At 47.1% G+C, this 10,084-nt stretch overlaps 1 protein-coding gene across 1 annotated transcript in view; it reads left to right on the forward strand.

Annotated features, from left to right (window-relative positions):
• The window catches only part of Snap91 (synaptosome associated protein 91), a 114,389-nt gene extending 104,569 nt beyond the window's left edge, over positions 1–9,820 (forward strand). Inside the window, exons 26-29 of the mRNA XM_070010822.1 lie at positions 2,226–2,309; positions 2,755–2,859; positions 6,131–6,233; positions 8,409–9,820. Coding sequence (XP_069866923.1) covers positions 2,226–2,309; positions 2,755–2,859; positions 6,131–6,223 — 282 coding nt within the window. The 3' untranslated portion in view covers positions 6,224–6,233; positions 8,409–9,820. The remainder of the gene's footprint in view (positions 1–2,225; positions 2,310–2,754; positions 2,860–6,130; positions 6,234–8,408) is intronic.
• The last annotated feature ends 264 nt before the right edge of the window (positions 9,821–10,084 follow it).

The raw sequence follows: 10,084 nt of genomic DNA on the forward strand, positions 1-10,084 counted from the left end.
TTGCAATAGGCTACCCATAGTGGGACCACTAGGTGGTAGTCTTCAGTTGGTGGGCTTAAGGCCCTGTTACTGAGGCAAGCAAGCAAGGTTACAGAAGTAAAACATAGCAAAAACATAGCCTTGAGTCACAGGAGCATAGGCAAAACATAATCTTGACTTGGTCAGTGTGATCAGTGCTATCAAAGCTATTGACACTATTACAGAAGTGATTTTTATTATAAGCTTCTGACTAATACAGCAGCTCAGTGCAGCTGGTGATAAGCCTCAAGGTGGTCAGTAGCCTTCTACAAAACTGCCAGCTTGGTAAACTTGAGTGAGGGAGAGATTGCTTTTTAGCAAGGATGGAGAAGAGACAAAAGCTGACTACTGGTCAGCCTTTGTCTGGGGTTTTTCTTTCCCAAGAGGTTTTGCTCTTTATCAATAATTTTGTTCCGTTTTCTGATTTCGCATTTTTGTTCCCATGGACATTCTTTTGCCAGAGAAAAGGGGGTCCAGGGGGAAAGAGTACATTTCCAACAGCAGGAGGGACTGAGGCCAGACAATAGGAAGAACTTTTTGCCAGTGAATAGTAACTCAGATATTACATTATTGTTGTCGTCGATCATGCAATCTTTTAGTCTTATTTTTTTCCTACATTTTTCTGATTGTCCCAATCAATAAGCAATGAAAACTTTTTTTTTTTTTTCCCCAGAGCCAAGGGCTCATTCCTGCAACCCTAGCTACTCTGGAGGCCTAGATCTGAGGATCATGATTCAAAGTCAGCCTAGGCAGGAAGGTTCTATGAGACTCTTATCTCCAATGAACTAGCAAAAAGCCAGAAGTAGAGCAGTAGCTCAAGTGGTAGAGCACCAGCCTTGAGCACAAAAGGCTAAAGGTAGTGCTCAGGCTCTCTATGTTTACTTTTAAAAGCAAAACTAGGTGAGCCATTGCTGCTTGAACCCCTCTGGGGTTTCTGTCCTGTGCTCACCTGCTCCTGTCTGCCACTCCTTAAACTCTCTGGGCACTACCCTCTCCTTGTTCTGAACTAACTCCTGAACTTTGCTCAGACTCCAGCCAGACAAGCACGCATGAAAGAAATATAAATATGAATAAATACAAATACAACATAAATATGAACTAAGGTGAATTAGAATGTATAAGTGTATGCCTAGTAGAAGAAGCCATAATCAAAGGAATTAGTAGCTTAAGATTCTGTTTAGATTCAGTATTCACAATAGGCCAGTCCATAGAAACAGGCACTCAGCAATTGAATGGCTCAGGAGGTAGGGGAAAGGGAAGTTAGAAGGGACTGTTTCTTTGGGGAATGATAGAAATATTCTGGGATTAGACAATGATGATGATTTCACAGTTTATAACTGTAAACAGTGCATGTAAGTGCTGCATGAGTTTTCTCTCAGTCAAGTGTTTTATAAAGAAAATACCAGGCTGAGCACAGGTGGTTCACACCTGGGGAAGAGAAATGGCCCTTGATTGCACTTAGCTTTTTGTCGGTCGGTCGTGGGCTTGAACTCTGGGCCTGGGCACTGTCCCTGCGCTCTTCAGCTCAAGGCTAGCGCTCTACCACTTGAGCCACAGCGCCACTTCTGGTTTTCTAGTGGTTTATTGGAGATAAGAGTCTCATGGACTTTCCTGCCCGGGCTGGCTTTGAACCGTGATCCTCAGAGCTCAGCCTCCTGCTTAGCTAGGATGACAGGCGTGAGCCACCGGCCCTCGGCTGGGATGTTTTAAATGAGGGGAAGGTGTGAGGGGAAGCTCAATGGGGTATGCAAAAACCCCCAGCCCTGACCCGGAACTGGTAGACTGCACTGCCATCTCCTAACGGCTTCCTACAGGAAGAACCTGGTGCATGCGCACAACAGGACAAAACCAGGAACGACACCGACACAGACAGGAGTGGTCAGAAATGCGGCCCATGTGCGGACCAGGCCGGGCCGGGGAGGGCAGGGAGGGCGCCGCCCCGGGCGGGCCTCGGAGTGCGTGACCTTGGCGTGCCTCGGCGTGCGTGGCCTCTGCGTGCCTCGGCGTCACGCTCACGCCGGCGTTTGGCCTCCAGCGCTGACGTGTGGGACTGTGCGCGCATGCGCGCGTGCGCACAGGCTTGAAATGCGTGTTTTTAACTCGCGTCCTGCCGTCTGAAAGCCAACGGTGTTGTTTCTGTGTGTGTGTGTGTCTGCTGCTGCCCCTGCCGCCGCGCTGTCATCTTCCTCCGGGCTCGTGGTGCGCAGCAAGGAGCGGTGCCTCCGGCCGGCGCGGTGCCCCCCGGGCCGGGCGCCCCGTCCGTGGGACAGCCTGGAGCAGGATTCGGCATGGTGAGTCCTGAGCCGGGAGCGGGGCGCCGGCGGCTCCCGCCTGTCCACCCTCCCCCGCCCCCCCCAGCTGCTCGGGAGGCTGAGATCTGACGATCGAGGTTCGAAGCCAGCCCGGGCAGGAAAGTACGTGAGACTCTGATCTCCCACGAGCCATCAAGAAACCGGAAGTGGCGCTGTGGCTCAAGCGGTAGAGCATGCGCCTGGAGCGAATAAGTCCCATGAGAGTGCCAGCCCTAGGACTGACACACGCACGTGTGTGCACACGCACACAGACAGCGCATGTGCGCGCTAGAATAGGTCCGTGGGCCACACAGCCGGGCGGGATGAAGGCGCCCGCCGTGGGTAGCGGGCTGTCCACGCCCCGGTGCCTCCCCCTGTTCACGGTGGCCGGTCTGGGCGGTCCGCGCATGTGGTCCGCGCCTGTGCAAACCTCTTTCCCCCGCAGCCTCCCGCGGGCGCCGCCATGCCCATGATGCCCCAGCAGCCGGTCATGTTCGCACAGCCCATGATGAGGCCGCCCTTCGGAGCCGCCGCGGGCCCGGGCGCGCAGGTAGGAAGCCGGCACGGGGAGCACCGTGGCGGGAGCATCGGCCAGGGCGGCGCTTGGGGCGGCTCCCAGGGGCCGATGCGCCCCCACGGCTCTGGCCTCGGGAAGGCTCTGGCCTCGGGAAGGGTCTGCCCGGGCGCCCACGCTGCGGGTCCCCACGGCCTCGGATCAGCGGCTTCCCCGCGCGGGTTCCCCGGGCGCCTACGCCAGAACACCCGGGTCGTGGGACTGCGCATACCCGTGAGCCCACTGGATAGAGCCGTGGGGACAGCTGGCCCCAGAGTGTCCCCAGAGTGCGTTCCCCTGTGTGTCAGGTCGGAAGCTGCCTAGCCAGGCCCTTGGGGTGGCGATGGCTGGGCGAGCGGCACTCTGGGGTTCACACCAGCCTAGGCCTACAGACTCAGGAAAGCCTCTTCCGTGACTCATCCTGCCAGCAGGAGCAGCCAGCCACCTTGTCACCAAGACCTGGGGGGGGGGGGGGCAGAGAACAAGCCTATAACTCAAGGAGTTAGGCCTTCCACATTAACCACCAGGATGCAGGATGGGGGGGGGGGGAGCAGGTGGAGGGGAAGGGGGCTGCGGGAATCCGTTTAAGTGAGGCTGGGTTCTCATCTATGCCATGTGCTGCTTCCACTTACACAAAAAAGGCAAAATACATGTAAGTTTCACTAATAATTCCCAACTACCCTGGGAGCCAGCCTCTCCTCCCTTGTCAAAGTAGAGTGGTGTTATGCAGCCAAAGCACTTTGGCCATCGTGAGACACTGACTTGGGCAGAGTCCTAATTAGGACTTGGAAGAGCAACATCCTGAGCACGCTAAACCAAAAGCCACTCACACCAGAGCACGGTTCCGTGCCTGTCCTGTTTTTTACTTAACCAAATGAGTGTTGCCTCTTATCCTTGGAAGACTTACACTGGGAGCCTTGTGGGTAGATTGCATCCCTTTTTTCCTTGCTCCATCATTGTCTATCTTCTATCTGTCCCCAAAGTTTACTCTCAGCTTCTTTGGCCCCTAAAAAGCTGCAAGTGAGCAAAGGGTTGGTTTCCCAAAAGATGGTGTAGAAGGCAAGAAACCCTGGCCTGCACCATACCCAGGACTCTGGTTTCAGGAAAGGTTTTCTAGTCTGTTGGACACTAATGAATCTCATCTAACAGTGCTTTAGGGGACACAAGGAAAGTTACAAGCCTCTGGTTGGAGTAAAATTAGCCTGTATTCTAAGATGGATTTTATTTGCTGTGTTGCCTGGTAGTTGAATAGATCAGCAAATGCTACCCTTTGGGGAAGAAAGAAAGGATGTTTCTAATTTTGATGGACTTAGCACAATCTTAAGAGTTTGTGGAGGTCTTATTATTGTTGTTTTATTTTTTATGCCAGCATTGGGGCTTGGACTCAGGGCCTGGGTGGTATCCCTTAGCTTTGTCACTCAAAGCTGGTGCTCTACCACTTGAGCCACACCTCCACTTTTATCTTTTTGGTAGTTTATTGGAGCATGGACTTTCTAGCCCAGACTGGCTTGAAACCTCAATCCTCAAATCTCTGGCTCCTGAGCAGCTAGGATTACAGGCATGACCAGTGCCTTGCTGTTATTGGGATTTTTTTTTAAACCTTATTGTATTTGTTGTGCTAAATGCTTTAGAAGTAAATTAATGGAGTTTTATCACTTGCAGTAGTCTTTCTTTCATAATACTAGTTTAGCATCAATTGTTACTTAATTTGGAGAATAGAAATGAAAAGCATGATATAATAAAGATACATCATTTTAATTAATACATCAATTTATAGTAAGCAGGTGGATGGCATGCTATTTTTATGTAATTTTGAGATTTTTTTTTTTTGGGTCCAGTCATGGGGCCTGAACTCTGGGCCTGGGCGCTGTCTCTCAGCTCTTCAGCTCAAGGCTAGGGCTCTACCACTTGAGCCACAGCGCCACTTCCGGCTTTTTTTCTTTTTTGCTTATATGGTGCTGAGGAATGGAACCCAGAGCCTCTGGCATGCAAGGCAAGTGCTCTACCACTGAGCCACCTTCCCAGCCCTTGAGATTATATTTTTATGTCAAAGAAGTATAATTATCCTAGAATATAAAGTAAACTTGGGTTTGTAGCTTGAGAATGTAATTACTTATTACCAATGCCTAGGCTATCCCAGTGCTCATTAATTGGTTCATATCCTAACATTGTCACTTCATCTATGGATTCATTTATGGACCAATGCTCGTGTCTCTTCGAGCTTACATTTACTTTTCCAGTATTTGCCAAGCATCATCTCCACTTTGCAAATGGCATTTGACCATTAGATGATGCTTCTGGATGTTCTAGGGTGAAGCTCAGAATTGCTCCTTCTGTGTGCTAAGCCTACCGGGAGGTCCTCCCTCCCCAGCCCCGCCCCACTGAACTCAGATTTCATCAGACAAATAAGAGATTTTGCATTAGGTGCAACAGAGAGCTAGCTATTACCTGCGATGCTAGCCTGAGGCCTGAGGAGGCCTTAGCCCTGAGCCTTGTAGAGAAGCCTGCTCCCGAGCTCTCTCCGCTCTCTCCAGTTCCGAGGTGGTGTAGGAGTGCTGTGTGCCTTTGGCTGTACATCTCGTGAAGGTCTTTCCTACTGCCAGCTGGATGGGTGGATTGCATCTTCACCACACTCATAACTAGAAACCCACCTGCTCCCTAAACAAGCCCTACCCACCAAAACCTGGTTTTCATTTCAAATAAACTGCTTACAATCTTAGTCTAGTTTGCTCATCATTTTAAGAAATATCTTAAGTGGCTTCTGCAAAGTTGCCTTTCAGCCTTTCCCACCACCGCCCTCCCTCCTGCTGCAAGAAAAGCCATTTAAATGCCTTTGCTGGTTTAGTGGCACTAATAACGCAGTAAAAATGCTTTTGTGCGGGAAACTGATGAGTTTTCATTTGTGTGCCGTTGTACTGTGTAGCCATCACTTCTGTGTGTGGCTCGTTTCCCTCTCTCCTCACTTGTAACCATGCCACTCTGCCAGACTTCGCCAGTTTTACCTGGAGGCTAAGTAACATTTGGCTCGATCTGATAGCAGAGAATTTCAAGAAAGTCAAATATCATTTGAAGTGTTATTTTATCACCCCAGAATCAAACACGGTGACAAACATTGTGTCAAAGGAGAACAAAGTTCGTTTGTTTGTGTGTGACGTTGAGCCACCTGTTTTCTGCATGCTTATTTTCTGGGGTATGCATTCTGCCTAACGCTTGCTGTCTCTCTGTTTGCTTTCTATTCCTGCTCTTTGGGGCTGGCTGGTTTCCTTAGCTTTCTCCAAGCCCCTCACCTGCTGCTCAGAGTCCCAAGAAACCTCCAGCAAAGGACCCGTTAGCGGATCTTAACATCAAGGACTTCATGTAAACCATTGAAGGTATCTACTATTGAGCTTTTCCTGTGAGCTTGTGCTATTGAGCCATAGACACAATGCTTAGCTATTTCAGATACGATATTTGTTATTTCTGAGTTCTGGCTGGCTAATAACTGGAATCAAATTCTAAAATTCACATGAAAAGCTGTCATTACTGAAGATGTATTTTAGATCTTACTTAATGTATAAAACTGCAAGAGCAAGAACTTTAAGATGACCTCACCCTGAAAGAACTAAGATGATATTGACAAAACAAAGCTATCTAAGCCATGTGGTAGTTGTTGAAAATTACTGCTTCATTCTAATATGTCTGTAATTTATAGAATGCTAACATCTGTACTGTTACATTTAGAAATCAGTCTAAGAATGCATTTGGCTACCTGTTCATACTTTTATTACCCTTATTTTACCTCAAACTAAAGCTCAGGATGTTATTGTTTGCATTTTTTTTTTTTTGAGCTCATACTGGAGCCTGAACTGAGGGCCTTCCATCTTGCTTGGCTTTTTTTGCTGAAGGCTGGCATTTTACTACTTGAGTCACAACTCTATTCCTGATCTTTGGTGGTTCATTAGAGATGATTCTCACAGACTTTCCTGTCCAGACTGGCTTCCAGCCTCCATCCTCAGATCTCAGCCTCCTGAGTAGTAAGGATTACAGGCCTGAGCTCTGGCACCAGGCAGTTCAGGGGTTTGTGTGGGTTGTTGTGTTTTTGGGGTTTTTTTTACACCCTCGTGTAGAGCTAAAGGAACTGAGCCCTGGGCGATAAGTCCAGAATTTTATTTTTAGAATGAACAATAAGAAGGCAGCAGCTTTTAAACTGCTTTCCAGTGTTACTTTCATTATATTTCTATTCCCCACATTTTAAAAAAATCTGCTTACTGAAATGTTTGCGGACTCCTGCTCTACGACTGGTTTTCCTTTTAAAAATAGCAAGTCGTTGTAGGACCTTGGCACCTCAGTGTGATTTCAAGTGATTTCTCTTTGTGCCCAGTGTTCCCATTCCATTTTGAGTTGGGCCAGCAGAGCGCTAAGTAAGACAGCGACCCTCATTCCTTAAGTTCCAGGAATAGCTAAGGAGCAGCACAGAGCCACCTTGTATCCATCCGCCTCTTAATATGCAGAGCCCTGGCCTGCCCAGAACTGTGGTGAGGAATGGAAACAGCAGGGACACCAGCGGGGCTCCGTGAGGGGTCCTGGTCCCTAGGAAGGTTCCCTGAGAAGAAGAGGGTTGGGGGGGAGCAGCTGGGCTCTCCCTGCTGGGCCGTCTCTGCTCCAGCTGTTTAGTCCCCGCGTGACTCACTGACCTCCATCGTGGAGGAGAAACAAAAAAAGAAGGGTACCCACGGCCACTCGAGTCACCTGGTTTTTTTCCACTGCCCAGTTTTAAAGGTTCATTGTTCATTGATTCCTGAATGTCCTGTGTGTAGCTGAATTTTCAAAGCTTTAGTGATATCATTCTCACCTCAGATGAAGTGGTACGCAGCCAGTTTGTTTACGTCTACTAGATGAAATGTTAGGCCTGTTCTGAAGCATGCGGAGTGCTTGCTTTGGCAGTGTATGTATATATATATATATATATATATATATATATATATATATATATATGTATATATATGCATATATATGTGTGTGCACACACTAGCATTGGACTGACGTGGAAAAGATGGGCGTGGCCCCTGCTGAAAGAGAACATGTGAATTCATGAAGTGTTCTGTGTTTTTCTTTTCAAAAACGGAGACTTGATAGGACAATGAGAGGTGTTCCCTGTAGGATGGGGCTACAGTGGGAGAGGAGGGGTGCAGGGGATGGAGGAGAACATTGAATAAGGCCAAAATGCTTACTGTAAACATGGGCCAGGAAACTTGGGGAGGGTGGTATGGGGTGAGAGAACAGGAACGGCGTACACACAGACGAGCATGCCAAAGTGAAATGCCCAGAACAACTAACCCATGCCTTGAAAGAGATGACACATTCTGAATCGGGGGAAAAAACTGTGAAAGTGTATCAATGTGGATTTGTTACTACAGACCCCTTCAGCAGCAAAAGGCTTTTCCCTCGTCATGGTGCAGAATTCTTGTTAGGAAGGCAAAATGTCTCAGGGCTGTAGAGGGACTGACGGTGTTATTTCTAATTCAAGTACTTGTTCTCTTCTAACACAAGGCCTTTTCTCTTTACAGCTGCAGTTTTTGTGACTGGATAGGAAAACTGAAATGAGTTTGGGAACTTCAGATGAGATGGCTGCTCAGAGGCTCCCAGGGGCAGAGCGCCGTGCGAGCCCCATGCTTCCTCATAACTCCTCTTCCAGGACGCGTAGTGCAGCCGCGAAGCAAGAGTTAGGAACGTGAACCTTAGCTGTTCCCCCTCCTCTCAACCCCTAGTGTATGTGGGCTACTTGTGCATTGTACGTTGTCGTAAACAATGAATGGATATTTCCAATGCCTTTAGTGCTTTTCTGGACCTTGCTTGTGGACGGGTGACACAGCTGTGGTGTGGCGAGCCATTGAGAAAGGTGTGTCTTGTGTTTTTTGAAAGTTTTGATGTGTATATACAACTTTTGGACAAACCCTAAACTCTCCCCATGAATTCTCTTCCGTATCTTGTGTTACAAGCGTAATGTGATAATACCAGATAGTAAGGAAAACGCTCTTAAAATACACAAAACTTTTTTCGGTGTGGAGTACATTTTTCCAATCACAGAAACTTCAGCTGTCGTGAGAAATGTTTATTTTTGTGGCACTGTATATGTTAAGAAATTTTATTTTAAAAATATATATATAAAGGTTAACGTCCATAATAAATACTTCTCCTTGAAGCTACCTTACCAAGAATGAAAACTCATAGGGGAAGACGTCCCTATTTATCACTGCTATATTAAGATGTATATTTTAATTATATTTGACAGGTTTTGCATCTAAATTGACCTATTTATGAATTCTTGATTAAATGCACTGAAAAGTGAAGCGTCCATTTCTCTCCTGTCTGTGACAATACAATTCGAGATGTGCTATTTCTGTGGCTATGAAAATACCCCAGGGATATCTGTGACTTCAAGATTACTGCAAATATTTTTACTTGGCTGTGGGTTTTCTGTACATCTGTTCATGTCATATTTCTTTGTGTGTTCTGGAGACTGGTGTTTTTCCATCCTTCCACTGAACTCAGCGTGGACTTTGTTGTACCATTGTGACTAGAATTTAAACTGATTCCAAGAAGTGTAGCCTTCACTGTACATACTGCATTCTTTGGTTTTTAATCTGTTGTCATGTTGTCTGTGCTGATGGCTTGGCTTACGATGTGGGAGCACAAATGAGGTCGCTGTCAATCAGTGTTGCTCGTGGCTTGACGGCTCTTCATAAAAGCATATTGGATTGGAAAGGCATTCGCCTGTTTTTCAAATCACTTAATAGATGTATGGTACCATTTAAAAGTGGTTGTATCTGAATTTACTGTGGGGATAACATACACTGTAACAGGGGGAAATTACCCAAAACCAATTTCAAAATGGCTTTTCTTTGTATTTCAGTTTCAAACCCCAGTGCATGTACGCCCTCTGAGATGCAATAAACACCTTGAACAAAGAAAACGCAAACTTAACCTTTCTCTCGTTGATTATTTCCAAAGGCTCATGTCAAAGGCACGAGGCTGAAATCTTTTTAATATTCAAGATGAGAAATGCCGTTGGTGCCAATATAGTTTTCCTTGGTCCTATCATTTAAAAGCAGGGTGGGGGAGGCATTTTAATGAGCCATCGTCATTTAACTTGGGACCCCATACCTATTGCCAAATAAATTATCTCAGGGTCTGTTTTCTTAGGGGTGTTTATATCTTAGGGTTTGCTTTCTTGTAAAACATG

This window comes from Dipodomys merriami, unplaced genomic scaffold (genome assembly GCF_024711535.1).
Source record: "Dipodomys merriami isolate MVZ:Mamm:240054 unplaced genomic scaffold, mDipMer1.0.p SCAF_8, whole genome shotgun sequence".
NCBI lineage: Eukaryota > Metazoa > Chordata > Mammalia > Rodentia > Heteromyidae > Dipodomys > Dipodomys merriami.